The 20227-nt window shown below is 38.1% G+C and overlaps 1 protein-coding gene across 1 annotated transcript in view; it reads right to left on the minus strand.

The window, feature by feature from the left end:
- Nucleotides 1–11360, minus strand: part of CPB1 (carboxypeptidase B1) — a 39794-nt gene extending 28434 nt beyond the window's left edge. Inside the window, exons 1-3 of the mRNA XM_027092794.1 lie at nucleotides 11268–11360; nucleotides 11084–11159; nucleotides 3467–3591 (exon numbers count right to left, since the gene is read on the minus strand). Coding sequence (XP_026948595.1) covers nucleotides 3467–3591; nucleotides 11084–11159; nucleotides 11268–11338 — 272 coding nt within the window. The 5' untranslated portion in view covers nucleotides 11339–11360. The remainder of the gene's footprint in view (nucleotides 1–3466; nucleotides 3592–11083; nucleotides 11160–11267) is intronic.
- Nucleotides 11361–20227: the final 8867 nt, after the last annotated feature.

Raw genomic sequence — 20227 nt, forward strand, 5'->3', positions numbered from 1 at the left:
CAGGTTCGTGCCCCGGTCCGGGAGGATACCACATGCTGCGGAGTGGCTGGGCCTGTGGGCTATGGCCGCTGGGCCTGTGCGTCTGGGGCCTGTGCTCTGCAGCGGGAGAGGCCACAGCAGTGAGAGGCCCGCGTACCGCCAAAAAAAAAAAAAAAAAAAAAACTACAGTGAGGTATCACCTCACAGCAGTCAGAATGGCCATTATAAAAAAATCTAGAAACAATAAATAGTGGAAAGGGTGTGGTGAAAAGGGAACACTCTTGCACTGTTGGTGGGAATGTAAATTTATACAGCCACTATGGAGAACAGTATGGAGGTTCCTTAAAAAACTAAAAATAGAATTACCATATGACCCAGCAATCCCACTACTGGGCATATACGCAGAGAAAACCATAATTCAAAAAGACACATGGACCCTAATGTTCATTGCAGCACTATTTACAGTAGCCAGGACATAGAAGCAACCTAACTATCCATCGACAGATGAATGGATAAAGAAGATGTGGCACATATATACAATGGAATATTATTCAGCCATAAAAAGAAATGAAATTGAGCTATTTGTAGTGAGATGGATAGACCTAGAGTCTGTCATACAGAGTGAAGTAAGTCAGAAAGAGAAAAACAAATACCATATGCTAACACATATATATGGAATCTAAAAAAAAAAGAAAATGGTACTGATGAACCTAGTGGCGGGGCAGAATAAAGACATAGACTTAGATAATGGACTTGCAGACATGGGGTGGTGGGGGAAGCTGGGGTGAAGTGAGAGAGTGGCATGGACATTTATACACTACCAAATGTAAAATGGGTAGCTAGTGGGAAGCAGCCGCATAGCACAGGGAGATCAGCTCGGTGCTTTGTGACCGCCTACAGGAGTGGGATAGGGAGGGGTGGGAGGGAGGCTCAAGAGGGAGGGGATATGGAGATACATTTATGCATATGGCTGATTCACTTTGTTGTACAACAGAAACTAACACAGTATTGTGAAGCAATTACACTCCAATAAAGATCTATTAAAAATCCTGTTATTTTCTTGGTGCACACATTTTTAATTTTTTCCCATGGTAATTCAGAATCTGATTAAAACTACCAAATGATGAAAGTCTTAGTGAAGAGGGTTGGAACCACTGAAAAATCTGAAAAGCTATTTTGGTAGAACTTGTACAGTAGATGGTTCCTGTTACATAGAAAAAACAACTGCAAATTCTTGCCAGCAGGAAACCATCTAAATACATATTAGTTACAACATGAGGTAATAATGGGATGCACAGGGACTGCTTGCAGCCCCGGCAAGCATATTGCTGGTGTGCTGCTCCAGGATTTCTAGGGAGTTATTATTACTTAATATTTAGGAAATTATATGCCACAAATGTGCTAAGCAAAAATTAACAAGATCTTAGCCTTCAGGGAACATCCTATATTCTACGTGAGACAGCATTCTTACACAATTCCCTAAACGTTTACGCATTAAAAAAAGACATGAATTTTCCTCCCGGTAAAAGGAGATTGTTACCTGATTAGAAGCTGTTTTACTACTTTGTGTTCTGAGTAGAATTAGGATGTCAATTCAGGTGGCTAGGGTTAGCTTATGGTCACCGGTCTTCCTTCTGTTTTTCTTAAAGAACTATAAGGAAACTCATCTTTTTGAATATTATTAAGGGCTCCTATAGGCTAGGATTTTAGAAGTCCTTCCTAGTGTAATAAAAAGAGCAAAATATCACAGACGTGAATCTTAATCACATTTTGAAACTTACTGTATTATATCTTTGTTTTAAAAAGACAGTCAATTCTTAAGGTCACATTTTGACACTTCCCTCAAGCAGAAGCAGATAGCTAAGCTGTGTGAAGCATGATAATGGGGTTAAACAAAACAGTTTCTGTTGACCTTTAAAAGATGTATAATCTACCTCTTTGTACAAGAGTAAACTATAGCAGCATTCACAGCAATAAAAGTATCAGTTGAAGTTTATTTACATATTGTTTTATTTCATCTTCACAACAGCCCTTTGAGAGTGGCATTATATATATCTTCCCTTTACGAAGATAAGGTTAGAAGGATTCTTTCCTTATAAAGACAAGGGAAGCTCAGAAAGGTTAAGCAAATTATCCAAGGTCAGACAGCCAGGAAGTTGCAGAGTCAGGATTTAAGCCTTGTCTGTTTTTTCCCAAGGCATTTGCTTGTTGCATTATGCTGTACCACTTCTTCTAATGGAGATTCAGATTTTATAGGTGACAATTCTGATATCTTTACTAGCATAAATACTATTCTGTAGTTTTAGGGTGTGAAAAATAAGAGAAAATATCTGTTAAAATTATGTAGGTCACAGTTTCTCAAAATATAATGGAGACTTGAGCTTATGGTAGGGGATTGTTGGATAAACATTTGAATGTTCAAGACTAGAGTGTGAGATTGTCTCTTTGCTCCTTGCTGATCCACTTTCTGGAGGAAAAACTCTGCTTTAGACTAAAGACCTCATTTCCTCCCTCCCTCAAATGCAGATTGAGGGAGGTTCTAAGCCTTAACATATAGTCTGTTCTCTACCTGGACTATGATTTTTCATTGTCTTTGTTTGGCTAACTCCTCGTCTTTTAGTTCTCAGCTGAAGCCTCCTTTCCTAGTATGGCCCTCCGTGATCCCTAGACTTGAGCTATTCCCCTGCAATTCCAGCTTTTTACTCTTCTTGACATCTGTTACACATATTGTAATTCTTTGTTCATTTTCCTCTGAAGGGGATGGGCCCTATCTATTTTTTCAGCATTTGTTATATGTAGATGCTCACTATCTATTTGTTGGATCAACAGATGGACAACTGTCTCCACTTAGAGGACATTCTCATCTTAAAAGGCTTAGATGGATCAGTGTGGTATTTGGGGAAGATTCATGGAGTGATCAGCTTAGCCAACTCTACTCTAGGCCTTTGGGGAACCACTTTCCTTTCTTTCAGTCCTTCTCTCCATGCCTTCTCCTACCATTAGAGATAGTTGGGGACTTTGGGAGGAAAAAGGAGAGAAGGACCACTCAGTCTGACTCTAGTCTGGTCCTTAATCTAAAGGAGCATGAAGAACCCTCATGGCTCACAATAGGTCTGGTGATCACCTGGCAAGAAGACTTGATATGGTTTGGGACTAAAACTGTGTTGGGCTGATAATAGAATATCCATTGGTTTGGCCTTTAGTCTATATATCACTTGTAAACCAGTAGCAGGTCAAATATCTGGCTAAAGAGTTGGGATTCAAGAGTCAAACCTGTTTTTATTAGAGCAATAACTAAACACAAAATCTACCAGACTTGACATCTTAAGACTTGGAATTCAGGGCCAGCTCTGCCATGACCTATATTTGTGGGGCCCTGGGGAAGCCATTATCTTGGTCTTATTTTTATCTTCTCAGGTTTTTTTTGGAGACCAGGATGAGAGCATACATGAGAGAGAATTTTCATAACTATAAAACATAAACTTACTCGTATTGTAGTTCATTCTGCTTCAGAAAGTCTTCCACAGTGAAAATATCTTCTGCTTTAACACGGAAGTCAGCTGTACTGTGAGGTTTGATTTGTGTGACAGAATCTGGTTTCCAGAAGTCAATCTGAATAAGGAATAAGATGTATTGTACTGGACGCCTGTAATTCAATGGGCGAATTATCACCAGCAAGCACACTATTGCTGTACTCCAGTGAGTTATTTTCAGACTCAAATTATCCATGAAATCTCTTAAAAATCTCTCCCTTGAATGAATAAGAGTTGCGACCAAGCAGTTAGATGTCAATAAAAGTGTTTACACATACATACATAGCATTAATTGATTATGAACAAGCATGAAGAGCATATAATTATCTCCCATAATGCTAGTTAATGGCAGTATTCTATAACTGCTCTCTTCTATTTATTGATTTTCTAGAACAGTTGCTTATTGTGATAGCAATGTTTGTGGTAGTGGATGCATGTGCTGAATGAATGATGCTGAATTAACTGGAGCCACAAAATTTAAAAGCGAGAAATTGAGCTTTCTCTTACTTTTTAATGGACTCATTTTATGAGTTTATCTTGGAACTCAGTGCTATACAAGTCATAGTAATGTGTGGAACCAAGAACATCCCTGACCTGTGGGGGATCCATCAGGGAGGAAAAATGTATCTTTCCACAGTGGTTATGTTGGAACCATGGCCAGAAACAAAATATTCTTGAGGATCCAATAATGTGCTGACATTTTCATTTGTTCAATTATTCATCAGCTATTACTGAGGACCTACTATGTGCTAGGCTCTGTGCCTGAGACTAGGAATACACTAGTGAGCAAATCAGACATGGGGAGATTTTAGAGGAAATTGTGCACAAAAGTAGTATGACATATTTGATAATTCTAATGTTTTTCTTTGTGGATGTGTGGTTTCAGATCTCCTTTTTCCTTGGGAAAATATTAACCAATGACATTCCGCCTCTCACAGGTCTCTGTTTTTCTGTTCTTTGCCTGAGCTGAGTAAAGGCCTAGAAACCTGAGGTGACCCTGACATTGGATCTTTCTCTGCCCTGTTTCTCACTCAATACCTGTTTAGATATTTATGAGCTAGTCTCAGGATGGAGATATGACAGGTGGTGGTACTTAGGACCATTGCTTTGGAACTTAGAAGGGAGTTTGGGCACACTTAGAGGTTGTGTAATAGAAACTGATAATGTAAGATAATAAGATGACTCAATTTTAGATATACCTGTGGAGAATCCAGGTGCCTATATCCTGTCCTGGTAATCTTCAAACCTCTGTAGATGTCTAGAGGGTACTGAATCATGAGTCAGGGTCATAGGGAAGGTCAGGGGAATGGGAGGCAGGGACATTAGGATTACACAGGAGGGATTCCAGAAGAAATAGTGTGAGTATGGTTGTCACTAAGGTATTGGAAAGAGAGAGTACTGATAATTTGACAAGGATTGGCTGCAGAATGTGATCTATTGAGTCAAAGATGAGAGGATAAAGGTGAGAGGTTAAAAGATAGTGGAGGGGGACTTCCCTGGTGGTCCAGTGGTTGAGAATCTGCCTGCCAGTGCAGGGCACGTGGTTGGGGAACTAAGATCTCACATGCCAAGGAGCAACTAAACCTGCATGCTCTAGAAGCCCGCATGCCTCAGCTACAGAGAAGCCTGCACGCTGCAATGAAGAGCCTGTGAACACAGCGAAGATCCTGCGTGCTGCAACTAAGACCCAACACAGCCAAATAAATAAATAGATAAATATTAAAAAAAAAAAAAAGGAGTGGAGGAAGTATAAAGGCTTATCATGATAAAGACAGAGAAAGCAAGGGCTGGTGATGAATTCTAGTTAGCCAGCATTGTAAAGAGAAGGGCCATGAAGACAAGCACATTATAGGAGAAAGCATATTTTTAAAAGTTAACTCTGAATTTGTGTTCTTAATAAATGCCTGTCATTCCACGGTGGGATGGGAGAGGGAGGTGTATCTTTATTACAGACACAGAGGTTTAGAATTGGTAAAGCACATAAAGTCCTCCAAGCATCTGTAGGCAACTTGACAGCGCCCCACTCATACTTAACACTGGAGCCTTTTAGCGTGCTCAGGAGACTCCCCACTGCCAAGATGTGCATCTCTGTGCTTGAAAACTCCCCCAAACTGGAAAAAGCCTAACAGCTCGCAGCAGGCAGGAGGTGCCAAAGAAATAACTCTTTCCAGAGAAGTGCTTAACCAATGACCCTAGCAAGTTGATGTCTAAATATTCCAAATCTGTCATTTCTCAGGTGGGATAATTTTGATGCCTGTGGTTTGCACCCTTTCCTGGAATTTCTCTGTAGGATTAAGCTCTAGTCATCCTCTGTGATAGCTGGCTTAATAGCGCCCCTTTTGTTTGCTGCCCTCCCTTCTTTGTATCACTCCTCACTTGTCTACCCAGGCTCCCTGTACTTTCCAAATGAAATCTTTGCCCTTGAATCTTTGTCTAAGGGTCTGCTCTGGAAGAACCTACATTAAGATGGTAGCTTCCCACTTAGAGTGACAAATACCTGCACAATATCCTTGGTGATGGTTCTGATACAATCCTGAGTATATCTAGTACTACTTCAGAACAGCCTAATTGCCTTTTGATGGTTTTCCTTCTGATATTAAGTTGAAAGTTGCCTTCCCTAATCGTCTAACCTCTTGTACAAACGTTTGTCCTGGTTCTGCCAAATATTGGGAGAAATATATATATATATATATATATATATATATATGTAATTTCTCAACCCCATTTAAGAATATATATATATATATTTTTAAATGGGGTAGAGAAATCTCATAAGCATGTTTGACAGAAGACTTGCAGACCTAACCTGAGGTCCTGTAAAAACTCTCCTTTGACAAGGAGAAAATTGGTCAGCAAACATACCAACATCCAACACTATGGAGTCCGGCAAATATGATGCAGACTTAGTAACCTGGAGTTAGTCCCCAGTTCTTAGGAGAAACGGAGCCAAAAATCAGGAGCAACATTATAGCCTTATAGATGTTTACAGTGCATTAAGTATGGTCACAAATAATGAACTTAAAATATTGGTACAGGGAGATAAATATAAATTTCGGTAATTACCAACACTTTGTGAATGAGATCTATGTTTAAAATATGGAAGTGGAGTAAAATATGTGATATGAGATATGGGGAATTGAATTATTATGTGTAAAGGAGTTATAAAACTGAGGTTATAAAATTATAAATCCAGGAACCTGAGTGACAACCATTTGTTGGAAGATAAAGGAATATCTTTAAGTGATACCACTGTGGGAATGTCAACTTAATCAGCCAGCTGGCTAATATTTAAAGAGTCTTTCCTAAAATATATTACAAAACCAGCACAAAAGCAAGTAGTGTATTCACCTTAAATTCTTTTGGGAAAAAGAAGGATTCATAAAAGAATAAATATTTGTGTTGGGGAATTTTGGTTCTTCACAAATTTACACAAATTTGTTTCTTCACGTTACGTTTGACTATGAGTTGAGCATATGATAGACTCTTCCTTTATCTTGATGGAATTTTCCTTTCTTGTTGGAAGAGGAAATGACTTCTACTCTAGGCCTAGTTCCAGACAGCAGGGAGAAGCTTACAATCATAATGGAAGTGTTGGGAACATTGGAAGACTGTAACCAAGTTACCTTGGGCATGCACCTGAAACTACAGAAACAGAGTTCAAGAAAGTACTGAGAAAAGAGAATAGGTTTTGTGGGGAATGTCTCCAATAAAGGAACAAGGAGATAAAAATGAAACCCTTCCTATACAATTACATATGGAAAGAGGGAGGCTGCTAGAGTCCATTGTGGTCACAGGTCTCTCCAATACATTCAACTTTTAAAAGGACATGTTCAAAAGCAGGGAGGAAGGACACACGGCCAAGGATGAATACAAAGACTAGATGCCCTTGTAATGATCTTATCAGGAAGGCTACAGTCCAGAATATGCTGCACTTGCAAGATTGCTAAGGAGAGTAAAACTTCCTTTTTTTTTTAAACATCTTTATTGGAGTATAATTGCTTTACAATGTTGTGTTAGTTTCTGCTTTATAACAAAGTGAATCAGCTATATGTGTACATATATCCCCATATGTCCTCCCTCTTGCATCTCCCTCCCACCCTCCCTATCCCACCCCTCTAGGTGGTCACAAAGCACCGAGCTGATCTCCCTGTGCTATGCGGCTGCTTCCCACTATCTATTTTATATTTGGTAGTATATATTAGTCCACGCCACTCTCTCACTTCGTCCCAGCTTATCCTTCCCCCTCCCCGTGTCCTCAAGTCCATTCTCCACCTCTACGTCTTTATTCCTGTCTTGCCCCTAAGTTCTTCAGAACCATTTTTTTTTAAAATTCCATATATATGTGTTAGCATACGGTATTTGTTTTTCTCTTTCTGACTTACTTCACTCTGTATGACAGACTCTAAGTCCATCCACCTCACTACAAATAACTCAATTTCGTTTCTTTTTATGGCTGAGTAATATTCCGTTGTATATATGTGCCACACCTTCTTTATCCGTTCATCTGTCGATTAAAAATCTCTTTTTCAATCATGTTGGAAATAAAATGAATAAAGAAGAAACACGCAGTCTCACTGCTTGGAGCTAAAGTATGTTTGCAGCTGGAAGAGAGGAAGTAGCCAGATTGACCTCTTGTTTGGCTTTTGTCTTTTCTAAGGAGTTTTATACTATCTCTTGTTTTTTCTACTTCTACTGAGAGATGAAATTACCATAAGTAAAGAAATTTTCAAATATTATGATTTTAGCAGAAAAACCTTCTTTGGAAAGAGAACATTGAGGCCCAGGATAGATAAGCAGAGAGGGGGTTAGTCTGGTAATGTAAATTGCATTCAAAATCCTGGATCTAATGACAGTAATGATAACAAACGCTTACATAGTTTTTACTGTGTAAGTTCTTTCTGAGTACTTATATTAATTCTTTTAAATCTCACAACAATCCTGTAAGGTAAATGCTCTTATTCTCCTTATTTGACAAATGAGAAAGTTGAGACCCGGAGAGGCATCCAAGGTCCAGCTAGCAAGTGGTAGAGCCAGGAATCGAACCCAGGAAGTCTGAGTCCGGATTCTCTGCTCTTGGCCACCAGAAAATGCTGAATTTTAGGTAACTAAAAAAATACTGAGGATGTGATTGCAGAACTTTCTCAGCAATCTTGGAGGAATCAGAGCTTGAAGGGATCACTGAGGAGTGGAGGGGGCATGTTTTGGATTTCGTGAACAGGAAGACACGTGAATACCAGGAGCGGGAGCTCCAGGGGCCTGGCATGGATACTGGCAAAGTAAACTGGAAGCAGATGGACTGTGAATATTCAGAAAAGGAAGCCATGATCCTTGGGAGCCAGCACGGTTTAAAGCAAGAATAAGTCAAGCCAAAAAAAAGAAAAAAAAAAAGAATAAGTCAAGCCCAATTAACTTCACGTTATTCTTGAAAGAGACCACTAGCCTGATAGGATGCTGAATCTGGATCTTAGCAAAGCTTTTGACCAAGTCTGTGCATTTATATTCTTCTTTACAAGCTGGAAAGCAGTGTTAGCTGTAGGTAACACCACAGTAACTTGGGTAGTAGAGCAAACTCATCCAAGGAGAGTTGGTTAATGAACCACTTTCAGTGCTTACTTAACACTGTGTCTGGCATATTGGAGCCTCATGATAAATAGGTATTAAATGAACGAACCATGAAGGGTGCCTCTAATTCTGTGCTGACCCCTGACTTACTTAATGTTTTTCCTTTATCAGTGACAAAGATAAAAGTCAAGAAGGCATGTTTATCAAACTTGCTGGTGATACAAACTTAGGGCAAAGAATTATTTGGATGAGTGAATTAATTTTTAAAACTGTCTCAATATGCTATCAAGATAATTTTTAACAGAGTAAATCTAAAATCCTGCATTTAGGTTAAAAAATCAATTAGGCAAGTATAGAAGGAAGAATACCTTGCTTGAGGGTGATTCATGTGAGAAAAAAATAGCCTAATAGTTTTGATCGGCAATAGGTGTTCTGTAAGCTAAGAGCATTCTAACTGTTCAAGGTGCTAAAAAGAATCTTAGGCCCCATTAATAAGTGTCTGCTTTACAAATGAAAGCAGGCAATGATCCTACAGTATGTATTAATCAGAGCACACCTGGAGGTCCATTGTCAATTCTGAGAGCTGCATTTTAAAAAAGAAATATAGACAGAAAGATTGAGCTATATTCAGAGGTGACCAGAATGATCAAGTGTCTGTAAACCAGTGCTAATAGAAATGATGGAAGGCCTGGAAAAGATAAATCTTAGAAGTGAGACAGTATTTGACTCAGCTAGGTCCAATGGGTCAAAGATAGAGAAGGTAGCTTTCAGCTCAGTATAACGATTAAAATCATTTGTAAGGGCTTCCCTGGTGGCGCAGTGGTTGAGAGTCCGCCTGCCAATGCAGGGGACACGGGTTTGTGCCCCGGTCCAGGAAGATCCCACATGCCGTGGAGCGGCTGGGCCCGTGAGCCATGGCCGCTGAGCCTGCATGTCTGGAGCCTGTGCTCCGCAACGGGAGAGGCCGCAACAGTGAGAGGCCCGCGTACCGCAAAAAAAAAAAAAAAAAAAAAAAGATTTGTAAGGCAAATTTGCTACCTTGAAAGAGCAGTATTCCTACTATTCTTGGAAATACTCAAACAGTTTTTATCAGGGCTAGTAACCAGGGATGCTGTTTCCACTGAGGAAGTTCAAATTTGAGTGGAAGGCTGCAGTAGATGACTTTATATTATCTTTCAATTCTAACCTTCTGAATTTGTTTCAGATTATGACACTCTTTACCTTCTTTTTTCCTCCACACCTTAAAAGCTAAAAAGATAACTATAGAAAGATAGATGGTTGGATGGATAGATAGATACTTAGGAGCTAGTAGAATATTTTGGTTTCTGTATTCATGAAAAGATAGCATTAGATCAAGTAAACTATTGTGGTCAGCAATAGCTTCCTGACACACTATATATATAAAATTAAAACTGTCAGTTTTCATCCCATATACAGTGAATTTTTTAAAATAAAGTAGCCTAGAGATTTTGGTTTCTTGAAAGTAAAATATGAAAATCACTCCTGGCTTTTTACCTTCTTTACCTCCTTCATGCCATATCATTAAGAGGGCCTGAATCAAGGTCATGAAAACTCAAGCTGTTTGATTTGGAATGAAAGAAAATCAAAGAGAACAGATGATACATGGGATGTGGAAATGAATATCAAGTTGGACAAAAGCCCAGTTTTTCTGTAATATCCAAGCTCATCATTTTTCTCTTTTGCCTTAGAAGGGAAGTTACTGTACATTAAATGTTCTATGACCTTTGCAGCAGTTTCAGCTCATTCAGTTGTCATGCTCTGGAAGCTGTTTAAAAGTTACCCTGGATTTATAATAGGGCTTATGGCAATCTAATTTAGGCAGAAAAAGAAGGCATGGGGGCACTAAATGTTTTTCAGGTTTTTATTTCTTGCTACAAAAGCGCTATAGTTAATATTTCATGTCATTCTTCCTTTGATGGAATCATAGTGTAATCTAAGATTTTAAAATAAGTGTGAAGGAAACCCTATAGCATAGAATTGTTATTTACCTGCCTGGTGCTGACCAACTCACGGAGTAAGTTGATGTCATTTTCATTTTCAACACTGACACGGAACACCTTCTCCCTGAATGGTGAAATACAGAAGAAGAAGAGAAAATTTAAAATTGGGTAATGTGTTCAAATTTTTTGGCTAGCAAAGAAGTGCTTCTCATTTAAGGTGTCAGTCACTTACCCTTCAAAGTGCTCACCAGAATTGTGAGCAGAGGCTAGGGTCACAGTCACGAGAATCAAGAACGCCAGCATTGTGCCTGATTAGGTCTTTTGGTGGGTTTCACCTGCTTTTATAATTGGGGTGTTCTTTGTTTACTTCTCCGGATTGCAAATAGGCACTATCAAGTCTTGATTAAAGGTTTTCCTGGCATTGTTGCCCTGGTAGTTGCGTAAAGTCTGCGAGTATATCTCTCTTAACACCTGTGGAAACAGCAAATAATCTGAAGTTCAGCCTGTCTGATTTGGATGTCAGACCTAGAATAGTCTGGAGGTAAAGGAGTTTTAAATAAAATCTATTTTATAGCCTTTAACAGTTTTTTGATTTGAGAATTATATAGAACAAAGTCTGTAGAATTTGACATCCCAGTCAAGGTGTAGAACATTTTCATCAGCCTGAGAAGTTCCTTTGAGCATCTCTCCAGTCTATTTCTGTACTCCCCTCAGGAACCACCATTCCCATTTCTAGCTGCATGCGTTAATTTTGTCTGTACTAAAACTTCATATAAATGAGGTCATATGGTATATAGTTCTTTGTGTCTGGCTTCATTCATTCCAGATAACACTTTTGAGATTTATTAGTGTTTTGTTTGTATTATTGGTTTGTTCCTTTTTATTAACGAGTGGTATTCTATTGTATACCCCAGTTTATTTTCCTGTTGTTGGATATCTGATTGTTTCCAGTTTTGTGTCATCATGAATAAAGCTGCAATAAACCTTGTATACAAGACCTTTTGTAGATACATGTTTTCATTTTGGAGGGAGGTCAATATAAGAATGGAATTGCTAAATAATAATGTAGGAGGGTTTCACACTATTAAGATTCTGCCAAACATTTTTCCACAGTTGTTGTATCATTTTAAGTTTCCCCCAGTATCTAGTTGCTCTGCATTCTCCCTAACATTTTGGTGTTATAGTCTTTAATTTTGGTAATTTTAGTGAGTGTGCAGTGGTATCTAATTGTGGTTTTAATTCATATTTCCCTGATGCCAATGACATTAAACATCTTATAATGAATTCTTTGGCCATTTGCAAGTCCTCTTTTGTGAAGCATCTATTGAAGTCTTTTGCCTTTTAAAAGAAGTTACTTGTTTGCCTTTTTATTATTGTTTTTCTTTTATAACTTGGGTCTTTTACATTTTTTCCCAAGAAGTCTTTGACTATCCCAAGGCCTCAAACATATTTGCCTATGTTTTCTTATGGGAGCTTTGTAGTTTAGGTCATTATGCACAATGTAAGTTACGGATCAACGCATTTAAAAATACATGGGTATCCAGCAGATCCAGTACTATTTGTGGAGAAGGCTTTTCTTTCCCCATTGAATTACAGTCGATGTCTGTGTCAAATTCATTTGGCCGTATATGTGCGGGGTAATTTCTGGATTTCATATTGTGTTCCATTGATCTATTTCTCTAATTTCATACAACTATCACAATGTCTTAATTATTATATAGTAAGTCTTAAGGTCAGAGAGTATATAAATCCTTCAGCTTACTTCTTTTCCAAGATTGCTTTGGCTACTCTAAGTACTTTACATTTCCATATATATTTCAGTGTCCACTTGTCAATTTCTATGAAAATAGAAAAATCCTGCTGGAATTTTGATTGGTGTTGCACTGATCTATAGATCCGTTTGGGGAGAATTGATATAATTATACTTTTGAGTCTGCCAACTTATAAGCCTGTTATCTCTGTACATTAATCTGGGTCTTTGTCAAAAAGTGTGAAGGGTCTGAGATACTATCCTACATACAAGATAAAACGTTTTCCAGCCACAGTTTCATAGATGCTGGCAGAAGACAAAACTCCTGGATCAAAATTGAAGGACTTTATTATGCAAGCACAGCAGACAGCATAAGCTTTATGTTTGTTTCAGTCCTTTTACTCCCCAGTCCTATGAGGATGATGTGGAGGTGGGCCCAGGTAGATGCTGGGTGCAAAGGTTTGTGTCACAATTGAGGTATACCAAGTTTAGGAACCTCTCAATCTTATAAGGGAGCTGCTAGCCAATCTGCCCAACTTTTACCCCAGAGGAGACATTAGCTTTAATATCCTGAATGGCAAACAGAACTTTCCTTTGCCTTAGAGGGGGATGCCATTTCTGTCTTTCAAGTTGTTTGCTGTACAAACATCTTTGAAAAGATAGTCCAAAATAAAAGCTGTCCCAAGACATGCAGAAACAGAGGGATCCACGAAGACTTGTCTCTCAACAGTTCCTACCTCTTTCTATACACTCTTGACTTCTGGTGAATTTTTCCGTGAGTGTGCTACTCTGTTGGTCACTCTTACTAATCTGACTGAGAGGGACTGGGACCAAATCCATTCAATTTGCCTAATATGGCATTTAATTAAGGTTACTATCAACAGGACTCCCAACAGTATGAGGAAACTAATCTGTAGTATTGACCTCAGCCATGCCTCCCCTAGGGTACCAGATCTAACCAGCTGAAGAAATTCCATAAAACATCAGTGTCTGCTTTAGAAAGTCAGGTAGCTTTTTTCTTAAATTTCAGTATTGACTGTTCCACTGAGACAACAATACAGTTACAACAGGAAATACTAGCTATTGTATAAACTCCACCATCGCCTGAAAGAAGGGAGTCTAGAGCAACTCTGTCATGTGTGACAACTTAGAGTAGGGGTTCGGATCTGGATGGCTAAAAAAAAGAATGACATAATCATTTGTGGATGACTTGTGGTATTGTACTTGGGATGGTAAACATACTAGAGAATTTATTTCAATTGGTGCTTTGTGAATCCAAGTGGAGGACAATTAGGATTTTCAGTTAGTAATTAACATTTGTTTTTGTTAGTTGCAATAATTTTTCATAGATATTAAAATTGCTGCTTCCCATCTCATGTTTATATATTTAAATTCTTCTTTTTTATGCACAGCTTTGGTGATTAATAAGCCAAGAGGCACCTTTGTGTCTGTTCGCGTTTCATGTAACAGCATGAGATTTGGGAGAGGCTGTAAACTGCCCCATGGAGTTATGATTCATCCTATGTGATGTCTCACTTTCTGGAAGAGCACTTCCCCAAGCATATTCCATGGTGTTAAATAGGAAAGGGTTCTAAGGTCAAACATGTTTGCTTTAAACTAAAGTAAACAAACTCATTTAGTGTAGGGCTTTTTAGAGTTGTTAATATGTATTGTAAATTATCAAAAAGGGGCTCTGATACAGCATTTCCCAAACTTATCTCACAGTAGAGTGCCAGGTTGGTTAAGTCCAGCTAAATTAGAAGGTTTAGGACTATTGCTAGATCATTGTGTTTGGTTGTGGAACGTTTTCCTCAAAAGCATCACTTAGGACCAGTGATTTTGGGAACACATTTTGGGAAACTCTAGACTGAGTTAACAAAGGGAATGACATTAACTTGTGGATTCTTGGTCTGTTTTGTTCAAGGCCAAAAAGTTTATTGTGACTTCAGTGTTAAGTTCAGTGGGCTAAGTGCTATCGGTGTGATTGTAAAATACTAAGAATATATTCAGAAGAATGTTTACAGGCATGTTTTGAACACCTACCTTGGATTATAAGTTATACTGTTTAGATGGAAGTTCAGTGAATATATACAAATGTATATATAGTTACATTTGATTACATTTAATTATATGATTTATGATACTGAAGTATAACTTGTTTTTGGAGCTGTATAAATAAAGCTTCACTGAAGGATAGACAGGTCCAAGAGAAGGAGAGATGGACCTGCGCTCTCTATGTTTCTAAACAGTACCCTGCCTCCAGGATGATGTTGTCATGGATGTCAGGCTCTCCCAAGTTTCACTAGGCAGATAAGTCACTCCTCCTCTTAGGAGGGGCAGGTACTGATCACCCCTCCTGGGAGGAGTGACTCAAAGTGACTCTGAGTGTTCAGAGATGAAAAGGGCTTGATTTCTGCTCTTCAAGCCCTGCTGTGCCAGGTATATTAGTGGTTAGACACAAATTTTAAGGAAGTAGTTTTCTTGACATCTTTCTTATTTTTTGTAGAGTGTGGGTTTAACAGTGGGGTCAATTGATGATTCTGGGCAAACCATTCTCTCAACTTGAGTGCTACCTAGAACTGATGGGTGAGAAGTAAATAGAGGGCACTTTACTGTTAAAGGACCAGATGATTCAAGGGAAGAGAGATAAATCAGGGAATGTGCAATTTCTGTTAAGTCAGAGAAAACAGTTCTAATGACTTGGAGGAGTTCAATTACTTTATACATATATTTGTGTCTATTGGATATTGAATAGGAAACATTTTATATAAAAATTATTCTCTCAGAAACCCAGTATCATCATCATTGTTGTCGTCATCACCATCATATTCTATCATCAGTTGCTAGACCATTTACTATGAAAGAGGAACATTATTACTTCAATTCTGATGTTTAAAACATGATAGGATTTTAGGTGATAGAAGAGGGAAGTTCCTAAATGGGAAGTTATTTTTGAAAAAAGTTAGCTTTTGTTTCTGTTTGCATACAGTCAAAATAACTGATTGTCAGTCAATGCAATGAAAATTCTACTCATGTTTTATCATAACTGAACTGTCCAGTTGTTTGTGAGGCAGCCAGAATTTCCATGTAATTTGAGTGGTATAACTGATTGATGACACAGTCTGTGGTATGCCTCCAAGGAGGGCAAAAACGACCTGAAAATGTTATCCAGGTGTACCAATGGCCTGTTAGCTTTGTGTAATTATATTTAATATTCAGATAGACTGCCTTTTTATGGATGTGAAGAGGGAGGCTAGTAAACATTTTCTTGGAGGCTTTTCTCTCTGGCATCTACTGCTTTTGGTACATGCATGTATTTTTTTAAACATGTCATCATCATTAATGGGCATAGTCTGCATATCTCTGGTGGGAGTGTTGTTTTGTTACTGAATTGCAGACCAGTATTTTTGAAAGCTGGGAGATAAACAGGACAACTTCATCCCATAAATCTTGCCACCTGACTCATCAATTTGAGGTTCCTTATTGAAACAAGGAAAACATCTTTAATCATGCAAATATTTGGAAACTGCAAGCATATCTCTATTAGGAATTTGGGACATAATTAAAATGGACAAGTTATGATTGATTAACTCATGAAGAATGGGTTAGTTAAAAGGCTGTTGGTTCTTATTTTATCCTTATATCAACACCCCATCAATAGGAATTAAGAAAACAGCATAACTGGGTTACAGCTCCTTGCTGAGGGCAATTAATCAGGACAGAAGAGTAGGGAGGTAAATTGGAATGATGCCAAATAAATCAACCTGTTTTTGGATCTACAAAAGATTTATCTTTGTTAATTCTTATAGACCATCTTAATATTTTGATCTTTGATTTGTGTATTGGATGATAGATTTTAGGGAAAGATTCGAGGTATTTTGAATTTTTAAATTAATAAATGACCTTTTTTGTATTTCCATCTTAACAGCTTTGGAAACAAACTTGTAAGAAGGTGTACATTTCCACCTTTAATTCAAATAGAAATAATTGTTTTATTCTAGTTTGTAAGATAATGGCGAGCTATTTTTATCTTAAAATGCTGTAACAGAACATTCAAACTCCTTAAAACCTTTTGAGGAAAGGGCAGTGTTTTAATAAATAAATGTTAATAATATAAAATGCCATATGGGTAGAAAAATAAAAGCATAAAATCAATTCTGAAAAGAAAATGTCAATATTCTCTGACAACCTGTTTACTCTTTACCTGATACGAATCTTCAAAAAGGTCTGTGTTCTACTTTGCATGGCTCCAGTTCAATTTCAATTTATTCTTAAAATTGGTTTGGAAGGGAAGCCTCCAGGCACACAGATAATGCAGCTGACGCTGTCATTTGGCAATCTGGTTCTAACTACCAGATTGGTTTTTTTCTCTTCCCAGGTTCTAAGTCATTGAGACTCTTGTGTTTCTTTTATATTATTATGAGGTAATTTTATAGCCAAATACTATGACACCCACTCAGGTTGACACTTGAGAGTAACAGGTTAACAACAGATTCTTCTGTAGTTGTTTGAAAAAGTTAACATTTGAGGGCTTTCCTGGTGGCGCAGTGGTTGAAGGTCCGCCTGCCGATGCAGGGGACACGGGTTCGTGCCCTGGTCCAGGAAGATCCCACGTGCCGCGGAGCGGCTGGGCCCGTGAGCCATGGCAGTTGAGCCTGCGCATCTGGAGCCTGTGCTCCGCAACGGGAGAGGCCACGGCAGTGAGAGGCCCGTGTACCACACAAAAAAAAAAAAAAAAAAAAAAATAACATTTGAGTGCTCAGAAAGATGGTCAGTACAATGGGTGTTAGCACTTGGATTTTCACCCTTTAGGAGTGGTGTATATTTTAATGTCGGAATGTTTTCAGGTCCCTTTGGAGGACTAGGTATTATATCACCATACTTTTAAATAATAAAATTCTTCCGAAGAACTCTGAGAATTAAATAGCTAAATTGACACCTTTATTGAGATTTAAAAGAAGATTCCAGAATCTTGGATTGTTCCGTTTTTTTTTTTTTTTTAACTTGAGAGTTTTTTGGTCTCCAAATGCAAGCAGGGGTGAGCTTGCTTCACAATTAATGACCTAATTTTGTAGCACTGCATGCTGCTCCCCAGCATTGATCTGACTGGGAGGCAAGTCTGTTAAACATGATGTCAGCAGGAATTATTTTGACAGCTGCCAGAAGCAGTAACGTAAGTCTCAAAAAGTATTCATTTTAGAGTGTGGTGGTCTAGAATATTGGTCTGATGTATACATACTAATGGGCAATCAAAGACAGTAGCACAGTATTCAAGAGAAGAACCCATAAGGAAAAGTAATAACATTAATGGAACGTTGGGAGATAAGGCCGAAACACACAAAAATATCCTCTTTAATTTCAAATTAGAACAGCAGAATCAAAGCACGTTCTTCTTGATGGTCTCTGGTATTGCTTTACTGTCATGAGAAGTGATTCCACACTGTATGAAATGCCATCCCTGATCCATGGAGTATTGGCTGTTGATAATACTGTTAGTTACTCTTGATATTGGTCCCTCTTAATCTGAAGAGAGTGCCTCTGTGGATGGCTACTGTTTTCATTCTCAGGATTGATGATCCAGCTTCAGATTACATGATAAACTTGCTCAAAGCATGGTCTTGTGTTTTCTAACAGTGTTAGATAAACATTCAGTGTCTGCATTTCAGAGTGGTAACACAAGGATGAGTCAAATAGCAAATTAAATTTAGGTATGCCATCTGCTGCCTTTACTTTATGAATTCCAGCCCATAGGACATTGACTGGGCATGAATGTATAAGCCATTGTCTTTTATTGTTGGACTTACTACAAACATTGGATAAATGTTCACCCATGCTGTCGGTCTTCTTAGAAAGAGTAAAATTCAGCAAAAATGAATTTTTTTTAGTTGTTGTAAGTTTTTTGTTTTAATAAAAATAAACCTCAACAGAAGAAAAACAGCATGTACTCGTTTCTCTGAGTGCCACATCTCAGCAGGCTTCAGGAACTCATCCACAAGGGGTAAATTGTTTAATGTGTAATTGTAAGCAGAACTGTAAAAAGCCGTATTAGGCTTCCATGATTTTATTCTCCTCTTCTGGTAAAAGATCATTACTTCTCCCTGGGCCCCTCATGGTTAAGCCTTTTATAACTTTTCCAAGAAAGTTCTTGATTTCTTCTGATGGTGACTCTTATGCTGTGTCTTCACAGTGGTTTCTTTAAGAAATCATGTTTTCCCAAATGTTTCTGAGGCATTTTTCTTATTTTCTTTCAAAACTTAAATTATAAAAAGTCTCCATTTTGGAAGGACAATAGGTACATTTTCTTTGAGCAGTTTAATGTAAAGTATGAGTTTATAGACGTGAAATTACAGTTTGGTGCTATCATTTAGAGGCATTCTTATCTTTCAATATCTGTTCCCAGTCTGGCTCTTTAAGAGCATCTGCTCAGATGCAGTGGTTACCAGGACCATTAAGAACTGCTTTTCAAGGACTTTTGTAGATTTTTAGCTAACACCATAAAATGAGCTCTCCATTTCCGAGGCTAATAAAAGTCTTAATGATACGTGCATCCAACAGATGGGACAGAGGGCTATTTTGGCAGTGGGCAGTTGAAATCTGCCCTCAGTTGTTTGTATAAGGCTCTCACTAAAGTCAATAAAAGGTAATTTTCACACACAATTTAGTTCAGAGTATAAAATGTGGGAAAGAGTGGCTGGTTTAAGTCCAATGGGCATAAGGGTAGCAGCTGGTAAAAGTTTAGTTTGATGGCAAATTCTAACCGACAGACTGACAAGTTGATCAAGAATAATACAGGACCAAGTCACAAACTGTGGACAATGGCAGCGCTTCAGAAGCTGAGAGAAGGATGTAGCTGAAGTAATTATCCCCAACATCTCTGGCATAAGCCTTGATGATTCCTTTTTCTGAAAAGCTCTTTCTCTCACTCTCTTTTTCTATTCCCAGTCTTCTTTCTTTTTCACTCTCTAACTCATACCCATTTTTAAACTCATTCATTTGCTTATTTCTGCTTAGTATTTTGTCCATCAAATGGAATGTTTATATATATTAATACCTCAGTGAGAGTATCATAATGGCATCAGGCAGATGCAGAATATAATGTACATTCCTGCCCTGCAGGGTCAGGTGTGTGGCTCAAATCTGCTGATATGCAAGATGGACTCCATGTATTCTTCCTGGTTATGGTAGGGGATATTATGTTTAAGGCAGGTAAGACTTGAATGGGGATGAGAAAGAGTCTAGAGACAGGTTCATAAGTGAAAATGATGCATAGAAACTGTCAGGACTTTGCTCTTTCATGCACTTATTAAATGAATTGTTAATGATTTATGCATATTAATAGCTTCATGTATTTTGGAAATTAAAAAAAGAGTTAATGTTTTCGGCATGCATTATTTTATCTGATGCCGGTGATCTCTGAATATGGTTTAAATGTATGCATGGTA

The sequence above is a fragment of the Aethalodelphis obliquidens genome, unplaced genomic scaffold (genome assembly GCF_003676395.1).
Source record: "Aethalodelphis obliquidens isolate GAN/ISIS:26980383/991018 unplaced genomic scaffold, ASM367639v1 scaffold81, whole genome shotgun sequence".
Taxonomy (NCBI): Eukaryota; Metazoa; Chordata; class Mammalia; order Artiodactyla; family Delphinidae; genus Aethalodelphis; species Aethalodelphis obliquidens.